Source organism: Neltuma alba, unplaced genomic scaffold (genome assembly GCF_004799145.2).
Source record: "Neltuma alba isolate B1F8T4 unplaced genomic scaffold, ASM479914v2 tig00005929_pilon, whole genome shotgun sequence".
Taxonomy (NCBI): Eukaryota; Viridiplantae; Streptophyta; class Magnoliopsida; order Fabales; family Fabaceae; genus Neltuma; species Neltuma alba.
The window spans coordinates 6,076-32,011 of NW_021634279.1; the positions used below are offsets into that span (position 1 = coordinate 6,076).

At 36.0% G+C, this 25,936-nt stretch overlaps 2 protein-coding genes and 1 long non-coding RNA gene across 3 annotated transcripts; all 3 read right to left on the reverse strand.

Moving 5' to 3' along the window:
- Positions 1 to 7,081: 7,081 nt before the first annotated feature.
- Positions 7,082 to 10,053, reverse strand: LOC114749035 (uridylate kinase). The gene is made up of 7 exons (XM_028937504.1): positions 9,770 to 10,053; positions 9,079 to 9,223; positions 8,899 to 8,952; positions 8,561 to 8,652; positions 8,036 to 8,262; positions 7,658 to 7,834; positions 7,082 to 7,486 (listed from the first exon to the last, which is right to left on the reverse strand). The coding sequence occupies exons 1-7, from the start codon at positions 9,967 to 9,969 to the stop codon at positions 7,380 to 7,382; spliced, it is 1,002 nt and encodes a 333-aa protein (XP_028793337.1). The 5' UTR covers positions 9,970 to 10,053; the 3' UTR covers positions 7,082 to 7,379.
- A 1,490-nt stretch (positions 10,054 to 11,543) lies between these two features.
- LOC114749034 (WD repeat-containing protein 44-like) lies at positions 11,544 to 14,040 on the reverse strand. Its single transcript, XM_028937503.1, has 7 exons — positions 13,306 to 14,040; positions 13,120 to 13,210; positions 12,837 to 12,994; positions 12,695 to 12,746; positions 12,542 to 12,618; positions 12,367 to 12,460; positions 11,544 to 12,266 (listed from the first exon to the last, which is right to left on the reverse strand). Exons 1-7 carry the CDS (start codon positions 14,038 to 14,040, stop codon positions 11,749 to 11,751), a joined length of 1,725 nt encoding a protein of 574 aa, XP_028793336.1. The 3' UTR covers positions 11,544 to 11,748.
- Positions 14,041 to 14,046: 6 nt separating this feature from the next.
- On the reverse strand, positions 14,047 to 15,506 carry LOC114749036 (uncharacterized). The gene is made up of 3 exons (XR_003740523.1): positions 15,368 to 15,506; positions 15,192 to 15,286; positions 14,047 to 14,341 (listed from the first exon to the last, which is right to left on the reverse strand). It is a non-coding gene; the product is annotated as an uncharacterized LOC114749036 (long non-coding RNA).
- Between the last annotated feature and the right edge of the window lie 10,430 nt (positions 15,507 to 25,936).

Consider the following 25,936-nt stretch of genomic DNA (forward strand, 5'->3'; position numbering starts at 1 on the left):
TAAATAATTTGGGTTATTAGAAATTTTAAGTTGTTTATAAAATACTTAATAATTTTTGAGTTATGAGAGTTGAGGGAATTTAAAGTAAAAATTTAATTAAATCAGAAATTTAAATAATATAGAGAAGTTTAATTAATTAATTAATTTATATTAATATGTGGTTATATTAATTGTGTAGATTAATTATTGGTTGAGCAAAGGATTGACCTTGTGGTAATCCTTAGTATTGCTTTGGCGAGAGGTAACCACTTTCCACTTGTTATATGTGCTAATATGTTGTTTGTGAGTATTTTGCTGTTTTCAGAATAATATTTGATACTTGGAACTTGAGTAGATATGTTATATCTTTTGAGCTATGAAAATTTTCTCGTGGGATTTTTGGAATTGTAATTGAGAAGTTTGAAAAAGATATATGATTTATATCTTATGGATTATACTGAGGAAAGATTGAGACATTTTTATTATATTGTGAATGATTGGTTGTTATTTGGATTTTGGATTGAGTCCTATCCTACCACGTGGTAAGGCCGCCATTGGTGCACATTGGTTGGCTTCTTCCTTCGTCCCCCATAGTGAGGGATAGGCCTTTGTGGCTTCTTATTCGTCCCCCAAAGTGAGGGATAGGCCCATATGTTTGATTGATCCCCCAGAGTGAGGGATAGACTTATATGGCTTGTGTGTTGACCCCCATAGTGAGGGTTTGAATGATTGAAATTATATTTCTATGGATATATTTATAGTTCTCGAGAATTAATAATTGTCCCACTTGACACCTCACGAGCACGTGTTAGTATGTATGATGAGTTGGAAAGTTGGTTACTGAGGCATTTGTCTCACCCCGTGGTTTAACATTTTTCAGGTGATAGTTCAGGTGGTGGCCCATCAGGGAAGGCTCCGGAGGCATAGTGTGCTGTCATAGCCTGTATAGCCTCCCTGCTTTTGTTCTATGTGCTGATTTGTTATATATTGCCACATAGGGCTCATCTACTATCATGATGTAAAATAATATTTTTAATTACTACTATCTGGTATGATAGGGCCGTGAGGAGGCCCGAGACATTTTAGACTCTGCATGTAACGCTCCTTTGAAAGTGTTGACTTTTGACTAAGGAACTCTATAGTTTATATTAAACTGATTTATCAGTTCGTATGGTTGAAAGTATAAGTTTGGTTTGGGCTAATAGTTGAATGATATTTCTGAATTTTGGAAGTCCAAGGCCTAAGGTAACGATCGATGTTACTCTTATTATAAGTTTATTTCTTTTAACCATGATAGCGATTTTAAAATTTTAAGGTTTCTTCTTTTCTATCATGGTTAATCAGTCAAATAAATTGTTGGATTTAATCTAAAATGGTTTTGAAAGAGCGGTTGTCACATGTGAGATAAAGAACGCTCTGCATCATTTGTTCCATCTCAGCTATTACGGTGCACATAAATGTCACAAAACTTGGTAATTATCATGAATTATTTGATCATTAAAAATAAAGAATGAAAAAATATAGAATGTTGGCAACTTATGCACCCATTACATTATCGGAGTTATCTTGACTTAATTGACATTTAATATACAATTAAGTCCTAAGAAATGAATATAATTACTATAACAATTGAGCAGCGATAAGTTTCAGAATAATAAGAAATAATAACTCTTCGTTTGTCATTGAAACTTTTTTATAGTTATTTCTTTTTTATAACAGTCTATTATAATTCTCCTCCTTCTAAATTTTGTTAGAGTATGAGATTGTATTTTCAATTTTTTGTGAATACAACAGGATTAAATTTTATTTACATACTTATATTACATTTTATAGATCACGATTAAAAAGTCAGCATACTACCGTCAGGAGCCAATAGATTGCTAGCTCAAAACAGCTTGTTGACGGAGCTGATGAACGAAGGGGAAGATTGTGATGGAGAATTGACGAAAGGAGGAGGACACTAATTTCGGTCTTTAACGAGAAAATCTGAGTCTGACAAAAGGATTTCAATATTGAAATAAGAAACCAAGTCAAAGTTTAGCCTTTAAAATCTAAATATCAAACTAAAATAAAAATATCTGTTATTTGTTCACGTATTTTAAAATAAATTAACCACACATCTTAAAACCCAAAAGAAAAAAAACCAGTGGACTTTCAAAATCAATTACAGCCTATCTTTTCAAAATTAAACCAGTGAAAAAGCAGGGAATACTGCTAATTTTAAATTTTAATTTATTTTCAGTCTAAATTAATACTATGCTTTTAATTACCTCGAAAGAATTATTACGACAGACAATTTGTAATCAGCTCTCAAATATTAGATTATGCTGCCGCCAAACATAGAAGTCTTTTGTTTTTTTGACCATAGGCCGAACAAAAAAGTCTTGCATCGTTGTATTTAGGATTAATTTATGAATATACTAGCTAGGTTTATTTTTATATGTGACTTTCTATTATTAATAATCATCTAATAGAATTTTGAAGTCCTATCTAGATGCCAGTTTGACTGGGGACTTGAATATAATCAATTTAAGTAAATAGATGCCAGTTTTATCTTTCATGAAAATGATCTAAATTTTAAAAATAAACAAAGAAACTTCCTTTAAACAATGTAGAGTATTGTCTCAACTTTGAATGCTTTGGTTAATAATAATACAACTGTAGAAAAAACTGGCAGTGATTTTCTCAAGTGAAACAAGTAGAAACTAGAAATGCAGGATAAAATGTCAGAAAATCAAGTAGAAAAAAGATAATAATAAGACATACTGAAGCGAAACAAGAGAGAAGTGTCTGATGAAAGAATATTGGTCACGTTTGGAGCAGTTTATAAGTACTTTTTAATCCTAATTTACTAAATACAAGGTAAGTATGTAAAAGAAGTTTTGTTCTAATTTAGATAAAATGTGCTTATAATTGATTTTAATCATGATGGTAAACAGGGCCAAAAGCAAATTACGATATTCCCTTTTTACCGTCCTCCCACAGAAGCGCCGGCTCTAGAGTAGTTGATTTGATTCCGATACCCAAATTTTGATTTTCCGATCAAGTATCCAACATGAAACCTCCGGGAAATTCCGCCGACGGAGGAACACCACCGTCGTTCCAGAACCAACTTCAACTCAAAGGGACTGGGCAGCCACTGCATGCCGCCGGCGGGAGAAGAACACTGCCGTCGACGTGGCAGAGTCAACTTCGAATCCAAGAGCCTCGCCAACCTCCTTTTACGGTCAACGACGAACCACGCATTATCAGGGAACCATCATTGCCACTATACTCTGCCGGCGGAAGAACAGTGTCACCGTCCTCGCACAATCAACTTCAACACCAAAGGCCTCCTCAACGTCCCCTCAGAGTCAACCAAGAATCCCACATTATCAAGAAACCAACGTCGTCTCAGAAGCAGCCTCAACTCCGACGGCCTCCCCAACCTCCTCTTAGAATCGGCCAAGAATCTAACGTTTTCAGGGAACCTTCACTGCCACTGCATGCCGCCGATGGAAGAACACCATCGTCGTTGTGGCAGGGTCATCAACTTCAAATACAAGAGCCTCGCCAACCTCCTCTTAGGGTCAGCAACGAATCACTCGTTATCAGGGAACCATCACTGACACTGAACTCCGCCGGCGGAAGAACAATGTCACCGTCCTTGCATAATCAACCTCAACAGCAAAGACCTCATCAACATCCCCTCAGAGTCAACCAAGAATCCCACACTATCAAGAAAGCATCTTCGTCTCAGAACGAGCCTCAACTCCGACGGCCTCCCCAACCTCCTCTTAGAATCGGCAAAGAATCCAACATTATCAAGGAGTCATCACTGTCATTACTTGCCGCGGGCTCCGCTCAGCAAAGTCCTTACCGGATGCCGGAGGTGGCCAGAAGACAGCAGAAGGAACCAGTGATAATCCAAGAAGAAGAAATTAAAATCATTCGTTGTGACCCCAAAGATTACGCAAACTTAGTCCAGCGCCTTACCGGGCTAGAGTGCTCCGAGACGGACGGAGACGTTTTGCCGGCGGCGAACGTGGCTTCCATAGAAAAGACAAGCCCAAGAAACAAAGACAAACTGCGCAGGACTGAAGGTGACACGATGACCGAATTGGAAGGATTGGAAGTGGGGCAGTTCCGGGGATTATCATCACTCACTCCGACAACATTAACATCAATAACACCGGAACGTCCGGTGGTCCCAAAAACGCAGCCGTTCGTGCATGATCTGTTTCGGTCTAACAATAGCTTCAATGGAAGCTCATCAGGATTGGAGTCGTCGATCATGGCGTTGCCATTGGGACAATCAGCACTAACGTTGCCAACAGAGGCAGCACATTATTCTCTCTCACACATCCCAAACACAGTGCCGCTCATGGATGAAAATAACTTATTAGGAAGCTCATCAGTATTGCCAGCGTCCAGCATGAGTTCGTCATCGGGCATATCATCACCGGTGGCACCAACTTTAGCATCAAATAAGATACCGCTCATGCATGATATGAGTCCATTATGGTTGGAAAATAGCTTCTTGGGAAGCCCCTCGGGGTTGCAGCCAGCGAGCATGGCATCATCGCTGGATATACCATCATCGACGTCGCCAAGTTTTGCAATGGCAACAGCATACGGTTTATCTCAGGTCCCAAACACGGTGCCGCTCACAAACAATGTGAGACCATTCGTGTCGGAAGATAGCTTCCTGGGAAGCTCATCATCTGCGTTGCCATCGTCGAGCATGGTGTCGTCATCAGGAATATCACCAGTGACACCAATTGTGGCGCCAGATACGACACCGTTCATGCATGATGTGAGCTCGCTATGGTTGGAAAATAGCTTCCTGGGAAGCTCATCGGGATTGATGCCACCAAGCATGGTGTCGCCGCTGGATACATCATTATCACCGGCAGCACCATATGATTTCTCACAGGTCCCAAACACAGTACCGGTCATGGACAATGTGAGCCCATTTATGTCGGAAAACATCTTATTGGGAAGTTCGTCCGGATTACAGTCACCGAGCATGGTGTCGCAGTCAGAAATATTATCACCAGTGACGCAGATCTTAGCTTCAAACATGGTGACGACCATGCATAATCTGAGCCCATTATGGTCGGAAAATAGCTTATTGGGATGCCCATCGAGCATAGTGTCGCCACCGGGGCTATCATCACCGGCGTTACCAACTTTAGCACCAGTCTTACCAGACTTGATCCCAGAAACAGAGCCATTCATGCAGGATTTGGGCCCTCTATGGTCAGATGAAGATGAGGAATTCATGCAGGATTTGCGCCGGTTATGGTCAGAAGAAGATGACTTCTTTGGAAGCCCATCGAGACTTCAGCCGTCGAGCATAGCGTCGCCGCCGGGAATATCATCATCAGCGTCACCAAGTTTAGCTCTGTCTTACCAGACACCGTCCCTGAAACAGAGCCATTCATGCAGGATACGGACCCGTTATGGTCAGAAGGAGATGGCTTCTTGGTAAGCCCATCGAGACTTCAGCCGTCGAGCATAGTGTCGCCGTGGGGAATATCAGCACCGACGTTACCAACTTTAGCACCTGTTTTTCCAGAGTCAGTCCCAGAAACAGAGCCATTAACGCAGGATTTGATGAGCCCATTGTGGTCAGAAAGCTTCTTGGGAAGCCCATCGAGTCTGCAGCCGTCGAGCATAATTTCACCACCGGGAATATCATCGCCGCCGTCGCCAACTTTAACGCCGATAGTTCCACAGACGGTCCCGGGAACGGAGACGTTCATGCAGGATTTGAGCCTGCTTTGGTCAAAAAATAACTTCACAGGATGGCCATCGGCAAACACAGCGTCCCCCTCATCTCCTCCCGCGTATCCGGAGGTGCTGGATCCTTGGAACTAGGAAATTCGGAACCATTTTTTAATATTATTTGATAGGCAGAGAATTTAATATTCTTCACTCACTGACAGTATATATACGAACCCTCTTCACTCACTGCCTGTCTCTAATGTATATACACAAGTCAGAATATCCCGCATTGTTCTGTAATTCTCAATTCTTTCTATTTGCTTATTTCTATCTATCTTTCTTTCCTTCTTTGATCTTTGTTTTAAGAATGTTTTTTATTAGTTGGTAATTTTCTGGCAACAAAAGTTCATTGATATTTTTCTTTATCGGTTCTTTGGTTTTAACTTGTGTTTTTAGCAAAGCTGTTTTGTTTATAAATATTTGATTGTGCTCCCTCCTCCTTCATTTATGTTCACGAGGCAGATGCATTTGTATATTAACGGGTGACAGAAGAGGTAAATTTATTTTTGCATGAAATTATACCCCATATTATTATACTTAGTATAAGCGCTATTTTTTTTTTGGTCAGTAGTATAAGCGCTAATTAAGGAGTTAATATTTATTCTATATATAAGACCTATTTTACAAATTTATCAATCTTCTTCTAGATTAATCCTATTGATATTTCCCCGATAATAATAAAGTAAGAGAGGAAAGGAGGGAATTAAGAAAGATACTTAGGGTGTTTAAAAAAAATCATATTAACTAATTTAATTAATATCTTTAATCTATTTAAGTTAGTTAATTAGATCTTATATTAAGTATTGGAGGATCAATTAGGAGTTAGCATTCCATTAAAATGAAAAATGCTGCAAGTCTATATGAATGGCAAATATAATGACGAATTGACGACTGATTTTGCTTTACAGATTATGTAATGTGTGTGTGTGTGTGTGTGTGTGTCCATGATTCAGTTACTCTTATGTACAAAACAGTAATTTAATTGATTTGGCATGAGTTTGATATGTCAGAAGAATAAAAAGAAAAGAAATAGTCATGCAAGTTGAGTCATTGATGATAATTTCCGTATTTTATATTTTTCTCGCCTTATTATATTTCACAAAGGAAAAATTCTCAAAGAAAGGAAAGTGATAGCCCATTAACCTTAACATGTGTAGCCCAACAATTCAAGTATTTGAAAAATGGGCTTTGCATAATTATAGCCCAAAAGTCCCTGTTGTTTCAACTCCAAGAAGAAAATAAAACAAAAATTTTCAGAAATGTATATATTTGGTTAGATTATTGCTGTTCAAGTATGGAATGCAGCTCCCTGTATCAGACAGACCAAAAAATGGAAGCCAATAAAAGCTATGCAGAAACATGCTTTTAACTAGAATTATCAGAATCAAAAGTACTAACAAAGTTGCTGAGATGCTACATAAATTCTCCAAAAGGTTGAATAATAACTCAATGCAAAAACCCAAAGGAAAAAGAAAGAAAGAAGAAAAGAAAATCTGTCATATTATATTTACAGATTTATAGTTCAAATCAGCACCTATTTGACCTCGAATTGCAATGCAGCATCTTCAGCTTGATGGTTGTATAAGAATGAATGCAAGAATTTACCACTACTTTGATGAGCTTCAAAAGTGTCATGTTCTTGCCATGGACTTGCATGCAGGCCCAATCAAAGTGCCAACCCTCTCACCTTGAATGGCTCTTGAGATGTTACCTGGTTTGTTTAGGTTGAAGACGACAACTGCACCAAAAAAGGTAGAGATGAAGAAAAGGAAAGCTCATCAACACAGAACATTTCAGTTTTAATAACTTTAGAAGCCAATAAGTTTTCAATCCCCGGGGGGGGGGGATTATATTTATATAATAATAATTAATTCATGACTTCACGTGAATGCCTGTTCACTAGACTTACCAGGAATATTGTTTTCCTGGCACAAAGTGATGGCCGTCAGGTCCATTACCGACAGATCTTTCGAAGTTACCTCCTGGTATGTAAGCGTGTCCAGAAGACGCGCATTTGGATTACGTCTTGGATCAGCATCATACACGCCATCAACATTTGTTGCCTTGAGCACAACCTCAGCATTAACTGAGTGAATGATGGAACAAAAATAAGTAGACTGCAGCAAAATAAGATTAAGAACAGAAATTATAGGATAGCAGAGGGATCTCAGCAAATTTAAGAGTCTGTGTCTTTTATGAAGGGTATCTGGATGAATCCACAACCAACAGCCCAACTAATAGAACCTGATTGGTATATGTGAAACTTCACTATAAAATATTTACTCACTTTCTGCACATCGGAGTGCTGCAGCAGTATCAGTGGTAAAAAATGGATTTCCAGTTCCAGCAGCAAAAATGACAACCCTTCCTTTTTCCAAATGCCTCACAGCCCTTCTACGTATGTATGGTTCTGCGACCTCTGACATTCGAAATGCAGTCTGCACCCTTGTGGGAATGCCAATACTCTCCATTGTCGCTTGAAGAAATATTGCATTCATGACAGTTGCCAACATCCTATTGAATAGAATGAATACAATAAGTAAAATATAATAGCTATTCACAATATATAACCAAAATGCCAACTGGCTGAGAAAACTGTACATTAGAACTGAGAACTTCGACTAAGTAAAATAAAGACTGATCCAAACACAGTATTGTAGGTCATAACCAGAGTGTTATTTCGGTATGTTGAACAACTAAGACATAAGAACAGTCCACTTGGTTCATGGGATAAATTGAGGACTGATGTTGATATACAATCACAAGCTCTGACACAAGATCAAATATGTCTAACCAATTAAAGAGAAATTACCCAATATAATCAGCCGATGAGCGGTCCAGGCCACTAGATCCAGCCCAGGAGGATCCACGAAAGATGTTACCCCCACCTACTACTAGTGCAACCTGAAACATTAACCTCAAATAGTTATCTAACTCTGAAAATGCTTTATGTTGCAATGATCATTAATTTAAAAAAAAAAAATCATCTCCTTCTCCAGCAGAATGTTTAATCATCGGCATAATACAGTTATAGTAATAGTTTCCTAAAATTTCTGCAAATTCCACTCATAATTATCCGAAGTATATTTAAAGACACAAGGACGCAGTAGCAAAACAAGCTAATAGAAGAAATATGCATTATATAATCACCTCAATGCCAAGGCGAGTCACAGCAGCAACCTCCCTTGCAATGGACATGGTAACCTAGGTTCCAAGAAACACAAAATTATACCTCAAAAACAAACCCAAGAACAACATAAGATAGTGTCACTTTATTTCTCTGTTATCTTTCTGGCTGAGTGGACAGATGTAGTTAATTTGCTTCCTCACCTTAGGGTCAATGTTCTGCGAGTGATCTCCGGCAAGAGCCTCTCCACTTACTTTGAGCAAAACCCTTCTCCATTTGTATGATGGCTTACTAGATTCGTCCATTGACAGTCCAAAGGGAGACATAGATGACATTTCAGGCCGCATGCTGACAATTTTATTGGCCATAATAATTGTTAAGTAAAAGTAATTGATAATAGACAGATGGCCAAATACAAGCGCAAGGAAGAACAGTAGGGCACCCATAATATCATTCAAGCAAAGCATCAGAATATCAATGAAGAGGAAAAGAATGCAAATCGAAAAATTTGCGAGCACGAAAAGATAAAATCAGTTATGAAGTAAGTTAATTGTATCTGAAGAATCACTTGACCCAAAAAAAGAAGAAAGAAAAAAGAAGTTATCTTCATAAATGTTTGGAAATGATCTCTTTCCTTTAAAGTAGTCATTTTGGAATCCGAACATTCTTCGCCATTGAAGTTTCACTTTCACCGACATTTGGGTATGAAAAAATTGGGTGGACAGATGGCAAAACAGGATCAAAATGTTTACATGAGAAAGATATGGTCGCAACACAAAAGCATTTATCCAACTAAAGTACAAGTGAAGGACTAGAATGTAAGCTCAACAATCGAGAGAAACAAGAATTCAGGATGAGCAGACAAAAAGAGAGGAAAATAAGTAAAAGGCATACCTAGAATTGAAGGAGTCAGGGGAAGAACCCACGTCAGAAAAAGAAGAGTGAATGAGGAGCTTGTTGAGATAAGAGGAAGAATTAGGGAGTCTGAAAGAGCGGAGATAAGGGCAGAGAGGAGAGAGAGAGGAGAAGGATGAAGATGAACGGAGAGAGAGAGTTGAATTGGAAGAGATGAGAGGGATGGAGATAGCCATCATTCACACTCACTGCTTCTTCTCTCTGATGCCGCCCACTCCTCCTCCTTCGAGTCCCAATTCCTTTCGCTTCTGGCATAACGCCTTGCCGCTCTGGATAAATTTCATTTCATTCTTTTTCTTTTTTTAACTTTTCTGTTCTCTTTTTCAAATAAATAATATTAGATTTGAAATTTTAAGAAATACAATTTCTCTGGATTGTGGATAGAGCCGGTAATATGGGTTGGACCCGCGGGTCGAACCCGCCAACCCGTCAAAAGAGGCGGGTTAGGGTTGGCCTTTGGCCAACCCACCACCACCTGAAAAATATGAGCCCGCACCGCCATAACCCTAACCCGCGGCGGGTTGGCCCGCCAACCCGCGAGCCAACCCGCGGGTTAACACATCTATTTTTTTTTAAAAAAAAATAGATAACAAAGACAAAAGTAAAGCAAATTTTTACTTCAAACTTTATTGTCATTAGAAATAATTAGATAAATAAGGTTATTCAATATTGCTCATTGGTTTCATTGAAAAAAAAAGTGTGAACTTGTGTATTATCATGTTGGAAAATTGGACAATCATATACTATTTATATTTTATTGTGTTGTAATTTTTATTGGATGTTTCTAATATTTTATATCATTTTTAGTATTTTTATTTTGTATTATATATAATTGCTAACATTTAAAAAAATAAGAAAATTTAAAAAAAAACAAAAAATAAAAATAAAAATTTTGGCGGGTTGGTGGGTTGGCCCGCCAACCCACCTTGGCGGGTTAGGGTTGGCAAAATGCCAACCCGCCAGAAAACGGGCCTTTTGAGCCCGCACCGGACAACCCACAACCCGCCACGGGCCAACCCGCAACCCGCGGGTTGGCCCGTTTTACCAGCCCTAATTGTGGACCCCAGTTTATAAGACCGTCCTATCTTTAAAAAAAAAAAATCCCTCGCTAGCGCCAACGAGACGGCAAAATACTGAAATGGAAAACTTAGTGATAACGAGTTTTAGATATTTTCTTCAGTAGTCGCTACTCACCAACCATATCACAAGTATACATATTAAAAATGCAGAAAAATTTATAAAAATATGTAATAAAAATTATCATTATTTTTTTTTCATAAATATAAGGATATTCTATTTTTCCTTTATTTAAATTATCCAGCCCATATCACGTGTTAAATAAGTTAAACCATCATGAACGTTGTGGGCCTATTCCTGGAAGAACCAAAGTCCAATTTCCTCCGCAGTTTGGAATTGGTTGGATACACAAAGCCCGACGTTATAGCCCAACGTTGCAAATTAGGACTCGTGCGTAGCTATGCCAAATGACAGACCCCACGAAATATATTCATTGATTTTGATTTTTTTCCTTTTTTTTTTTTTAAATTGCAATGTTGACAGCATTTTTTTAGATCCTTTATTCTTCAATTAGTAAGGATTTTTTTTTCACATTGGAAATCTCTCAAATGGAAGAAACCATTTCTAGAAAAAGGACATTCTATTAAGAAACACTGTGCAAAAAACACCAATGTGTAATACTGTAATGCGATACACAAGGAAAGGTGTCTAATTTAGAGGCATAAACAATGTTGAAACACAACATAATAACCTATGACCCAAAAGTAATTTCATTTCTTTTTTTTTTTTAAATCTCTTCTCTAATGTGAATTAGTAATGTAATATTCACATCCCACAAAAAAATGTAGAAAAATCTTTCTGCTAAGAAGTGAATGGGAAAAGGGCTCATAAATTTGAGAGCAAGCAAAAAGAACTTGGTAAATGAGATAATCACTATATTTCTAAAGCCTGACAGGCAATCCAAAGTTGTGAAACGTCTTTATAATTCCATCACAACTAGCTGTCACAATTGATAAACCCCAAGGATCCATAGGACATAGCTTCTCCTGTTGATGGCTATCATAAGCATCTTCTTCTGCAGAAGGTGAATTCCACGTAGGAAGCTTCTCTTCAGGCCACGTCACAGAACCTCTACACGTATGATCAATGGAAAACCAATTGCTGTGAGAAAAACATTCTCCTTTATCTTTAAGCATTTGGGGTTGTAAGTCTGAAGAACAGTGAGCTAAACCAGTGGCCATTTGGTCTGTGTTCATGCCTGACCAAGGTACTGCTACAACAACACCTTCAGAGAAAAAGTATTCACAAAATCTAGTAGTGGATTTTTTGCGTTTAGGTGATGAGTTTTTTAAGTCACTTGAGTTCCAAATATACACATGAGAATCATCTCCAACTGAAATTATGTGTTTTCCACTTGATGTAAAAGAACCAGACGTCTGACTTCCTGATCTGGAAGGACCTGTTACAACCAACAAGAACAAGTTTATGAAATTAGTAAAAGCAAAGTCAAAAATTAGTACAATCTTACTAATGACTTAAATCTCAAGTAGTATATTTACCTCTGTATTTCTGGACAACATCAATCCCTTCCAATAAGCAAAATTTGGAATCTTCTGATGTGATCAAAACTCTTTCATGTTTCTCTTGGCAAAACTGCAGCAAAATAAGGTACTATGATGTTAACAAATGAAGCACAAGTTGTCACCATTGTCATTAGAATATTAAGGTTAAGACCTGAATGCCACTGATTTTATTGCCCCTTGATCTCTTCTTTCCATTAATAACCTGTGCCTCCAGTCTGCAATGTTGATCTAAACCAATAAAAATCTTAGTTATTTTTTCCCCTCTATTGAAGGGTTTAGGACTAGAGGATCCACAAGTGCATACCTGAAGTAACATAAAGGCGGCAAGTGCCTGAAATGGAGCCAACTGCAAATCCCTGTGTAAAATAAACAGTTTAAAAGTTCATTAGATTAGGGCTACGTTAGGTTTCACAGAATCATGAAAAGATTAATCCTCCTAGTCTTACTTTCCCATCTGGCTTGTAACTTATGGCAGTTATCACATCGTGTATGTCTGTCCAGTCAACAACCCTCTTTTCATGTAATCCCCATATTCTGACTTTGCCATCAATGGACCCGCTGATGAAGTAATTTTCATCAACTGGATTGACTTGAATGCATGTCACTGCTTCCATTCACACCAGAGACACAATCAGAATTGCACTCACAGGATATGTTTCAGAACTTAAATTTGTGTTTAGATATGAACCAATTAGCATGGAATGGTGTGTTGTTGAGAAATAATCTTACCATAATCATTGTGACAGAAAGCACTTAAGCATTGATCACATCCAATTTGCCACAAACGGACGGTTTTATCCATGGAAGATGAAAGAAGAATCTGCAACCAGGTGGTTTAATTAGGACAGTTTTGAAAACTAATGCAGAAATAGGTTCGATAGGAAAAATCACATGAATGAAAAATAGGTAACTCACTTCTGAATTATTAGACCATGCCAAGTCCAAGACATCACTGGAATGACCACAGAATTCTAGGAATGGTGATTCCTCAATTTGAAAAACCTTGTTCGGAAGGACAAGGTGGTTTTGACCTGACTGTTTCTTCCAAGAACAGAACATGTCTTGCTTCACTTTGGTAACAAGACTGTCTTCTGCATTGAAACTGTCACTAGATATATCCTGTAACACGACACGCCATATTCTTACAACTCCATCTTCACCTCCAGTTGCAAGATACTGTCCATTGGGACTAAATTTCATAGCCCATATAACGCCTTTGTGAGCTGTAATCTCTTGTCCAACATATAACCCACTCAACTCCGTCCACCTCTTCTTGTTCTGCCTCACTTTTATCCTATGAGTTTTATTTGCCCCTTTTTTGAGTTTTGGTCTGATTTTTTCTCCACCACTTTCTCTCCTCTTGTTCACAAATCTGTTCCACCAGTTCTTCTTGTTCTTCTTCTTCTTTTTATCTATATCTAAATCCCAATGTCCTTCTCGGACCTCGGCTTCTGTGTGTCTGTTTTCATGAACGCTTACATCTACTTCATCTTCAGGAAATATTTTCATTTCATCAAAGAGGATGTTTGCTTCAGAAGTTTCTTTCTCAACTATATTTGAGACAGCTCCATTGGCGTCCCTAATTCTCTCTAGTCCCAAGGAGGGTTTTGAAGATATTTCAGATGAACCAGATGAACCAGATAAACCCATTCCTTCAAGAAAACGTTGTCGTCTTTCCTTCACACTCTGAGGCTCATTCACCCAAATCTCATAATCCAACTGGTTGGAACCTAAATCAGATTCTTGAGGTGACAGATAATCTGTTGAGTCGAAGAACACATCATCAATATTTCCTCCATCAGAGCTTAGCATATTTAGACTTCCAAACAAATGCCCCACATGAAAATTTCACTTTCTAACACTTCCTTCCCTCAATTATGCGAAACCCAGAGGAATACAAAACGTGAAAACGAAGGGCTAGCTTTTCATGTTCTGTGATTGCAACTAATATCTGCACACACAAAGTAATAAATGGCGAAAAAAGTCAGTCTCAAATCAATCCCAAAAGTCAGAGGCCCAAAAAAAAAAAAAGGAGCAAGGTTTTTTTTAAAAGCAATTCGACTTCAGATCACCATAGTGAAGAAAAAACGACAATGTGTAAACAAACAAGAGAATTGATCATAGTCTCTAGACGTCATAGAACTGAATATAGAGTAACAGTTTTACAGGAATAGCATTCTTTGCTTTGGTTTTATCAGTATTCATGGATGGAATAGGATACTATGAATTAAAGGTGGCATTAATGATACAGCGAATTCCGTGATCACTGATTAATGATCTTCCCAAAAGCACTAATGACTATTGGAGCTTAAAAACTTGAGGAAAAAAACTAAAGAAAAAAGAAAAAAAAATGGTTGCCAGCAAAAAGCTCAGAGATAAATATAGATATCATATGTAGGGGTGATGAGTTGATACCCTCCTAGCGAAAGCGATGACTCGTAACTCTGAAGACCTATCACCTGTGAGGCTTCCTTATTTTACAGAAATATATGCAAAAGACCAATGTGAGGTTTGAATTCCTCGAGCTTCGTGTTTCAATGGAGTATGTTTTTGTTTCCGCCATTTCTAGCCAGCATAGCAATAGGTTCAGCTATGGCTATCAGGGTATATTAATTATCTACTCAATTAATTAAGAATAATACCCTTCATTTTCATTCTTTTCCCCCCCACTTTTTTGATAAATCGTTTTCATTCTTTTTATACGTCTTAATCTAAATAAGCATAGGGATTTGTGCTGTGGGTGTTGGCACTTAATCATGTACTGTTGACAAAACAGAGGAAGGGTCATTTATTGTGTGTACCTCGTTCGTTTCTGATGTCAATGACATCGAAAGAATCAATCTGTTATCACTTTTTCCCTCCAAAGATTCTCCAAAACCCAATCTTTTTTTTCTGTCTATGAGCAATATAATACCATGAAGTTAAAAACTCATCATGAGATTGATTTGAAACAGCGGGGGATAAGAAGAAGTCTAACCATTGAACTTCAGAGTCTCAGTGAGGCCACGATGGATCTCTCTTTCAAACTTGTAAAGCTCAAGATCTCAAAGACTCCTAGAAGCAATAATCATGAAAAGGGATTTCATAAGAGGGTCGTATAGTTGTGCGAGGCAGAGTTGGTAAGATCGATGAAAGAAATTGAAAAAGGGAGAGAAGGAGAGAGAGAGAGATGATAAGATGGATGATAGTTTGAATTAAATTATGAGAACTTAGCATCTATCGAAGCTTCCAAAACCATTTTCAGAGTGATGATTTGACACCAACCATCAGCTCAACTCTCTCATCTATCTATCTATCTGGATCAATCTGCAAATTATCCCATCTATGAATGTGAGCTTTCATCATGTTGATTTGAAATTTGATAACTTCTGTTTTCTTTAATCACAGCAATTAATTAAACATATTCAGAGGATCTGTATGATTTCCAACCAGAGACGCTTTTCTTCATTTGGTTTGTTTATTGGTTTGTCTTAGTGGGAAGGAGCTCTAGCTGGAGCTAACGTGTTAGAATCTCACACTCGTGTGTTAATTCACCCCACATGTTTCATACATACTCGCTACCACATGCTCTTGAACATTAATTATGTTTACATTCTCTTATATTTTACTAAATTCTACTTCTTTTCCTGTGAAAAATCTACATTCAACTGCATTTTGATGAATTGATTTTTTAAAATATAATATCATTTCTTTTTTTAAAAAATTTTACTAAGGAAAAGCATGGATGCGGTGACAAGATTCTTTTTTTTCTTAAAAAAAAAAAATTGTATGAATAAGTGCTTCCATGAATGAAAGTGCAAAGGTAATGGGAGTTATCTCTTGTGTCGGCATGCAAGACAAATAATGGTCGACTTTTTGATTGATTAGTTTATTAAATATATATATATATATATATAAAAATGTATACATAGTCCCTTCACCAGTGTGTTTATTGTTAAAATATTTGCCATATAATGACACAGGGCGGGAAAACTAGTAAATGAAAGATGAGAAAAAGTTGTTGAGGAGGGAGGGAAAGATCAGAGAAAGCATGCAATGAAATTGATCCGTAGGAGACTAACTAATACATATGAAGTTAAGAGATGAGTTGAAAGGAAGCAGAGAGCAACAAATTAAGAGGAACATATATATATATATAGAGAGAGAGAGAGAGAGCACTGACCTGAAACAAGAGGTGGGGGAAGAAGGAGAGAAGAGGAGGACACAGCTCTAAATGAAACCAAAGTTGGGTATTGGATATATAAAAGCATATATGTGGCCAACTATATATGTCTAAGTCTAACACAGAGGGCGAAGACATATATTGGCAATGGCATGATTGATATGTTCTTTTATATATAACCTCTCACTACCCTACTTGGTCTCCATGCTGTCTACGTATATATGTTCAAAACGAGACACAGAAAGAGAAGCTTTTCTCACTTCATTAGACCAAATGGCAGTTATCATCCTATTATAGGCAATTATTTTGAAAGTATTATCAGGTATTAAATGTAAGCATATCTTGTAGTAGATATTCCAATTTTAGTTCATCGTGTTGTAAGGAGACTAACCTCTTCTGCTAATCCTAACTCTTGTTAATTAGTATGAATAAAGTTATTTGTTTACCCAGAATAATACTTGCCCTACTAAATATAGGACATGGTTAAAGAGTAAATTGTAGTCATAAATATAATACTTTAATTCATTTTATATCTCATATATTATTATTTTTTTAACTAATTTACTCAATTTATAAGCTGATAGATAATATAATATTACACAGAATTGTTTTAGAAAAATTAAGTGACATATGTTATAATTAAATAATATATTTAGCTTCCTTAATCTTTGAAATTAGATTAGAAAAACTATTGTATCAAAGTCCAAAAGAGCACTATATATGTTAAATATATAACATTATTTTGTGGCCGCTGTTATAATAATAATAATATATGAAGAAGCATTTTATAGAGTGAGGGATAGTGAATAATATTATATGAGAAAAGTGTAGAGAGAGAGTGAGAAAGAGTAGTTCCTAATTGTTAGGGACATATCTCCGCTCAATCTTCTCTCGATTTCCTCTCTATGCCCACCAACCTACACTTGTTCCTCTCATTTTATTATCTTCTTTTTTCTTATAATATAGAACCCTAAAGCTGGCCATTCATTTAAAAACACACACACACACACACACACACAAAAACAGAGGGCCTGAGTTGTTTCGAACTCATCAAAATCTTCTACTGATTCTATTTTTTCCTTTCCTGATGCACACCCATAAATGCCTAAAGGTGACCATATATATCCCTTGCGTTCCACGAAACTTCTAAACAAATAATTAACAAATCGCAGCTTCCCGTGCGCATGTACGTATACATTATTTCAACATGGAAAAACACCTTTAAAGGTATCAAACGCATAATAGCTCAAATCCATATATATGTATATATATAGGAACTGCTTGCGTGTATATAACTCTCTTCAAAGTTCCAAAAATTGAATGGGTTTGTGCCAAGTGTTCCCCAGACTATATATAGCGTTTACTTGGTCCACAATTCATATGTATCAAGGTGTGTCTTGGCCATTAATGGCATAACTTTTTAGTTTTTCAATAGCCCATTCAAAAATTCTGCTAATAATGTGGCACACACTATATGGAACCACGCATGTTCATTTGCCTTCAGCTTATATTAATTTCTATCCTTTTTTGTGGTCTTATGTTATTATATAGTTATTATGAGAAGTGATGCTTGTTCTCTCTGTTCCATAATATGCAGTTCTGGAGGGCATTAATAAATTAATCGAACTTTTTGGAGAGTGACTAAAACCAAGATTACTAAGCAACAAAACATAGACCAGATCAAAGGGACAGACAAGACATAACAGAAAAGCGAGTCATTATCAAACATTGTACAGAATCAATTTCTTCAGGCTAACCAAATCCAAAGAAGTTTTGTGGGGTCTGTTTTATTGTGTTGTATCTTGCAGCACCAAAGCCAATCAAATCCTTGAAGACCCCACTGATCACATGCCCTCCTCCCTATATCAATAACAACACAAAGAAATACTTATTTTCTGTTAATTTATTTAATTTTCAAGCCTTCTGGATCATTATTGCTCCTGATTGATTAGTCTATGATTCCATAGACTGACCTGAAAGATACGAAGATCCCTTTCTGGTTTAGTTAAGATTAATGAATCACTTGAAATCTACTACAACTATTTATACCACATAGAGTGCATGTGAGATCAAATATTTAGCGTACCTAATTGCTGATATATCTGAATAAGTTTTCATCGTTTTTTTGGCCCGTAGGCTTCTTCATTATTAAGATAATGTAAAGATCTCTCTGTGATCTTTTATCTATCTGGTTCACAAAAATCGAAGACTTTAGTGCACCTGCTTTTTCTATTTTTAACTCCACGCACGCTCATTCCTTCTACAGATAAGCTTGTGGTCCATAAATTAAGATCATTAAATTCATATATATATATATATATATATATATTCTTATGGCCAGAGATGACTCGTTTGCATGTTGATGTTGCTTACTGAGTGCAAGTCAATCATAGTGGGAATACATATATCTATGTGTCAGCGTGTGATTTGGCAAATGCATGTGTCAGGTGTTTGTTCTATTTTGTAGAAGAAAAAGGAGCCAAAAGTGTATGAGTTTGCGGACTGCGAGCGAGACACATAAGGACTTGAGAGAAAGAAGGGAACACGAAAAATAATTAATTAAAGGATATGGGGGTGCATGGCTCAAAGTTCAAACACATTGCTTGTATTTTATGTGTTTGTGTGTGTGGCTTTAATTTTAATGAAATGTGACCAAAAGGGTTTTCTTTTCTTCACTTGAGAGCAACAACACAGGAAAAGTAGAAGGAGATACAGTTGTGAAACATTGGTTATCAGATGTGATTTGTCTGATACACTCACACACACATGCATATCCTTTTCCATCCATGTCTTAACATGTACGTACTATTTTCTAGCTAGCTAGGATTGAGTGAATTATTTAAAAGATATTTCACAATGGCAAGTTTCTAAGTTGTCCTGTGAAGCGGTTTAGGTAAAAAGGGGATAATAGAGGGAAGACTTGGGAATGAAAAAGGGAGCGTGGCAGCCTAGTGATCAAGGGAAGGGAGGGGCCATATTTGCCACAAGATGAAGATGAAGGCAATGATGGGTGGGTCATCAGTCAAAATTAACATTTTGTTAAATGCTTGCTGGGTTTTATTATTATTATTTTGTGGGGAAAATTACATTATTGGTTGTGGTGATGATATGTATATGACCCACAAAATGGCTTTTGCTGAGAGGGAGGGGAACACTTGTTGCTTTCTGTCTCTTCATTATACAAACTCATCATTCCCGCTAATTAATTAGCTCCTGTCTTCATCTCACTACTTTGTTCCTATTCATGCACATATATCACTCCCGATCCCCAAAATATTTGACCCCTTCAACCTAATTAATTACACTGTATTCTTATTTATAAGTCACTGGTACTTTAAGTGTGTAAATTAAAAAATATATTAAATTGATAATTTTTTTCACCTTTTACCTCTTGTTAAAGAAAGGGTATTAAAAAATATGTTCTATATTTTCTCTCACCTATTTAAGTCAATAAGGATAAAATTAAAAAAAGGCTCATTAATTATCCTAGAAGTGATTCATATTTAGAAATGAACTTTTTCCCTACAAGTAGATGTGGTAAAACGGCTTGACTCGCCTATTACGAGCCAACCCGCTGCGGGCTCAAGACTATGCAGGCCAGTCTTAAAAAAAACCGCCTCCTGGCAGGCTCATATTTTGATAGTCCACCTCGCCAAGGGGTAGCCTGCCAACCTTTATCCTTTTTTAAAAAAAAATTTCTTACACATATTTAAAGTTTTTAAATTAAATTATAAGTTTTTATAGATTAAATTCTTCTTATTCTTATATTTTCATATAATTATATAATTAAATTAATCTTAAAAGTTGAAATATAGACATATAATTCATTGTTAATAATTATTTTATTAGTATAAAAATAGTAAAACAATAAAAAAAGAGAAATCAAATTTAAAATGAAAGTTTTTAACAAAATACAAAGTTATATATAAATTACGTGAAAATAATAAAACTTTTTCCTATTAAATTAAAATAAAAATTGTAAAAAAATTTAAAAAATAGAAAATGAACTAGCGGGTTGTGGATTGGTGAGTGCAGGCTGAAAAGAAACCGCATCAAAATAGTTTTCATTTTCTTCAATCAAATCCGCTACCTTATGGCGGGTTGATGGGTTGAGCCTACACATTCAATCCGTATTATTGGTCCTATCTACAAGTGACTTATAAATAATAACAGAATAGTATACATTTGTGTCATGTTTGGTGCCAAAGAATTCTCAATATGAAAAAGGAAATTGAACGAGGGAATATTTAACTTCGTATGTTTGGTACGTCTCTATTCTCTATCAAAAGGGGAAGAAGCCTATTATTAATATATTCCTATTTAATTTGCACCATGTTGGAGCCCATGCCTAAGGCCTTAATTAAGAAACAGAACTCATTGAAATTAATTATAGAAATGTATGGTAGAAAGTGGGAGACTAATTCAGCCAAAACCACTAATGAAAAAGTGGGGGGAAATGGTTGCTTGAATAATAAATTGACCCCTAAATTTATGGGACTGAGTGAGGATTTGGCCAAGTTGGTCTATAAATAGAGTACATGACTCTTACTAATCACACACATCATCTCTCGTTAATCAGACAACCTTTCAACAACGTCGTCCAAGCTTTCTACGAGCTCTTTGCCATTTAGTCCTCCATTATTCTTTCCACAACATTACTATTCACAAATCCTACATTATTGATCACAAATTCTATGTTTATACATATATGGTTTTGTTCTCATTAAACTTCATTTTTTCCAAGATCTTACTGTTCATTCTCACTTTAAATTACATTTTTCTGTTTGCATGTTGAAAAAAATTTATGATAAAAAACCCCCCAAAAAACTCACTCATTATTTGTCTAAAAGTCAAGTTTAACTTTAAATCCTTCAATTTTTGGTATGCCCAACTCTTGCTGTAGTTTTTATCAGATGAGAAATTTTTAAACCCATTATGAAGAATCCAAAAAATGAGTAATATTTTTCGTTACTCACAAAATATGACGACTTATTACACACACACACCCACAAATACACACAATCTACGGCTCGTGAATAATCTGATTTGTAATTTATATTATATTAATAAATGGATAAAATGTATAAAAACAATGCATGAAAGCGAAAGGTTGCGAGGGGAAAACATCGTTTTATTTTATCTGGAAACGCAAAACCTTTTTGTTGGGAACCCCGCGGGGTTAGGTCGACTGGCTGGGGTCGTCCTAGCTTAACCACGGATCTCGGGTTCGAGACGTGGGAACGCAGCACTCCAAGGGGTCAGGGGGCGCCGTCCGTATGGATCCTTGCAAGCCCCTGAATCCGGATTAGTCTGGGGACGTTGTCACGGCTGAAAGACGCCTATTTTCCTGGGATACCGGATGGAGTAATCCAAAAAAAAAACCTTTTTGTTGGGGAAAAGCCCTGAAATGACAGACTGCGATGACGATGAACTTAATAGGGGGTCAAAGAATGATAACGGGCTAACCACTTGAGGCCCAAGCCCATGATATCATGGTTAGTGGGCCTCACGGGAAGAGCAGCCCAACAATAATGAGCAGTTAATTACCAAAACTTCGGATGCTCAGGACGCCAGGTTGAGATGCATGTTAGGCTTGCAGAAAGGATTAAAGCAAAAATCAGATTCAAAATAAACAAATAAATAATCTTTTTCTTTTCTATAATTCAAAGTATTCTCTAGTCACTTTAAACTTAAGACTAATTTCTGTTAAATTTAGAGTGTTAAGGTTAAAGCCCTCCTAACAAGTATGTTTTTAGAGATTCGAACCTGTGTTTTTCTTTTTATGAGGGTGAAACTGCTTACTAATAAATAAATAAATAATCTTTAGTACATGATATGATACAGGTTAATCATTCATTGACGGACATCATGGTAAATGAATACATCAAATCAAAATAAAAATAAAGAATGGATAATGTTGAAGGCAGATCAGCTAATTAAGTGGGCAGGTACAAAATTAGTGCGGCTGGTGGTATAATTAATCCACTGATGATTACGAATTATTATAATATATAATTATAATTATAATTTATAACTATGAGTATTTATATACTCATTGATGTTTGGACTGATTTTGAGTAACGAGGAGGAAAAGTAAAGATAGCATTTCATTTCAATAGTATCCACATAGACGGTAATTAATTAAGCATGAAACCTTAGATACGAAGTGATATGATCATAATTATAATCATGATCAATATAATCATACGTGCACGTAGTGCTTTGTGTATATCATATGCATATGTATGATAGTATTTGTTAATATTAATCATATACTCCTCCGGTCCTTAATATAAGACCCATTTAACTAATTTGATTAGATTAAGGAAGTTAGGTAAGTTAGTTAATTATAAGAAATATAACACATTTTTCTTAAAACACCACAATCATCTTTCTTAATACCTCATCTCCCTCTTTTACTTGATTATGGTTGAGAGAGTATCTATAGGGGTAATTTAGAGAAAATTGATAAATATAATAAATAGATCTTATATTTAGGATCAAAACCAACTCAAGAATTCGGTCTTATATTAAGACCGGAGGAGTATATATTTATATGAGAGGAAAGATAAAGTTATCGTGTATAGTGTACGGAGGGAAGAGAAATGGGTAATGTCTAACCAATGAGGTGCGTGGGGAGTATTTTGTTGAACTAATTAATTAATTATATCCAAAACCTCAGGCCAGAGAATAATTAAGAATTAATTAATTAATTAGAGATGGAGATTAGAGATGCGCGTCTGAGTCATCATTTTACTAAATTCGGAGCGCCTCTCCTTTCCCTTTCTACTCTTGCTTTCCGCTATGGACTGCTTCAAGTCTTCAACAAAATTAGCCGCATCTAATTTATATGATTAAAGTGAGATGATTTGAGATTTAGATAACAAGTTCATGTTCAGGTGTTATTCATGTAACAAAATACAAAATTTGCTCAAAAATACTTGGTTGATAATTTTGTTGGCCGGCAACATCTAAATTTAAACGAGTGTAACCCTTTCCAACTATGCATAAATATTTTTTTGTTTTGAATATTTTTGTATATAATTAAATATATGTTATTCACAACTAAAAAGATGTTTGAACAGAATCAAACCATAATTTTAAAAATACTTTATGATATACGAAGTAAAATATTAAAAAAATTATCTCGATTTATAAAAAAAAAATAAAAAGTACTTTTTCATACTATCTAAAAACCCTCTAAACATGGATTGTACTTAGAATTTTGAGTTTAAATCAATCTAAGTATCTATAAATAATAAAATTTTCAAATATCTTAAGAAAAAATAATATATTTATTTTTAAAAAGTAATCATAATACATTTATAAATGCTTGTATAATGTTTATTTATTTATTTTTATTCAAGCAAAAGGAGATAAAATTAGAGATAGGGGAGTGATTTGCAAAGTGAGATTGGACAAGCAGTCATTTCTTGAACAAAATGCCTGAGGCCTACCCCACTTTCACATTATTGTCCTCCACAATCCAACCCTGTCCTGCCCATGCACACCCAGATTCTCTATTTATTTCACCTAAAATTCCCCCCTTCAAAAATAATTGACAGCCCTTTTCATTATTTTACTCTCCTTTACCTTCTTTTTTTTTTATTGTGGGGCTTTCTCCCGTTCATTTCAGTGGGACTCCATGTGGGCCCACTCGCCCCGCTCTGTTCAACGACAGATCTTTGAATGAGCACCCCACTTGGCTCCATATTCAACTCTCACTGTGTTGTATTGGACAGCTTATGCTCGCTGGGTCTTGAGTCAAAAACACCCACGCCCTTGTCTCATCAATCATGCCACCTTACTTCTACACCTATTTATTAATCCCTTTAAAAAGCATTTATAGAAACCAAATTATAATTTTAGAATAATTTTATGACATAAAAAGTAAATTTATAAAAGAATTTATCTCGATTTGTACAGAAGTACCTTTTAAAAACACTTCTCATGCTATCCAAACACCCTCTTATTATCTTAACCCTGCTCCTTTATATAAAAGAAACAAATATTTCTGTTTTGGTCTAAAATATTTTAAACTAGTTTTTTATTTTTACTCTTTCTAAATATGTTATTTATTATCCGTTCACAATAATTTTTACTCATTATATCTCATTATATCTCATGTACTCTCTATACAAATAAAGATATAATTGGAAACATATATATCTTACATATTTATTATTTTTAATTAAATTTAACCACCATTTTAAACAGCATGATTTTGATGGTCGTTTTTTTTTCAAAAAAGAAGGGATAAAGAGAGGTCCTAAACCTAATTCGGGTCAACCAATCAGGCCAATGAATACGGGCAAATCAGTCTCTTCTCCAAGTGGATCAAGAATTTTGAGCCGATTGACGAGGTTGTATTTTGAGTTGAAAAATTCAAAAAAAAAAACATTTAATCATATTTGTGTTTTAATCACTTATGTATAATTTAATTATATATAAAAGTGTGTATTAATGTTATTTTATTAAAATATATTTTAGTTATACATAAATCAATAATTCTTAAGTCTAGTTTTGAGCACATTTTATTAAAACCCAAAAAGAATCAGGGAGATTTTTTTGTTTTTGGCCTCCAAGAAATGAAAAGGACAGAGAAAAGATGGTCAGCATCCCCAGCCTCAGAAAAAGAGTGTGGAAGGAAGGCACTGAGAGTCGGAGAAGTGAGAACCCCCCTGCAGGATCCAGAGGTCAAGTGTAACCCAAAAACGACAAGTCGCATTAGGGAGGATTCAGCCATTGGGGGATCGGCCCCGGATAGGATTCGTGCTCTTCCTCGCAACCCTCACGTGACTTGTCAATGGTCCCCCAACATCCTGCCCCATCGAATAATGGCACTTTCCACTCATTAGTGACCAGTGACCACACATGATCCAATACCTACGTAGTACTATACTAATCCCCCATGCTCTCCCTCTACATCAATTTTGGCCACGTTTGACAGAGTGGTAGAAATTTTTTATAAACCTGTTTTACATCAATCAAGATAAAACTCTTTTCATATACTTGTCTCGTATTTTATAAACTACTATTAAAAAGTTATTTATAAACTACTTACAAACTGTTATAAACGAGCCCTTTGTATCCATATTTCTTTTCTTTTCTTTTTCCATGTATCATAAAAGAGACGAGAACATCAAAAGGGGGGATAGTGGTTGGAGAACCAACCTTTTTTTTTTCCCCATATAGTTCCAGCCAATCCACACATACAGACGCACCACAATATCCAACAATACTACCAGACAAACAAGTTTGAATAGGTTTTTGTTTCTTTTGGAGGTCATGGATGGGGTGTGAGGTGAATAATGATACGCTTGTTGTGTTGTTTTTTTTTTTGGGGGAGATTATGGATTGCTTTTTGGATTAATTAATGAAGAT

What these genes read in the sequence shown, in the direction of transcription:
- LOC114749034 (XM_028937503.1), bottom strand. Translation starts at nt 14,040, where the DNA reads ATGGGTTTATCTGGTTCATCTGGTTCATCTGAAATATCTTCAAAACCC. An exon ending in CATGGTCTAATAATTCAGAA is followed by an intron (nt 13,211 to 13,305) that starts GTGAGTTACCTA and finishes ACCTGGTTGCAG; the next exon opens with ATTCTTCTTTCATCTTCCAT. An exon ending in ATAAAATCAGTGGCATTCAG is followed by an intron (nt 12,461 to 12,541) that starts GTCTTAACCTTA and finishes ATTTTGCTGCAG; the next exon opens with TTTTGCCAAGAGAAACATGA.
- LOC114749035 (XM_028937504.1), bottom strand. Translation starts at nt 9,969, where the DNA reads ATGATGGCTATCTCCATCCCTCTCATCTCTTCCAATTCAACTCTCTCT. An exon ending in CCTGACTCCTTCAATTCTAG is followed by an intron (nt 9,224 to 9,769) that starts GTATGCCTTTTA and finishes TAAAATTGTCAG; the next exon opens with CATGCGGCCTGAAATGTCAT. An exon ending in CCAGGAAAACAATATTCCTG is followed by an intron (nt 7,487 to 7,657) that starts GTAAGTCTAGTG and finishes TTTTTGGTGCAG; the next exon opens with TTGTCGTCTTCAACCTAAAC.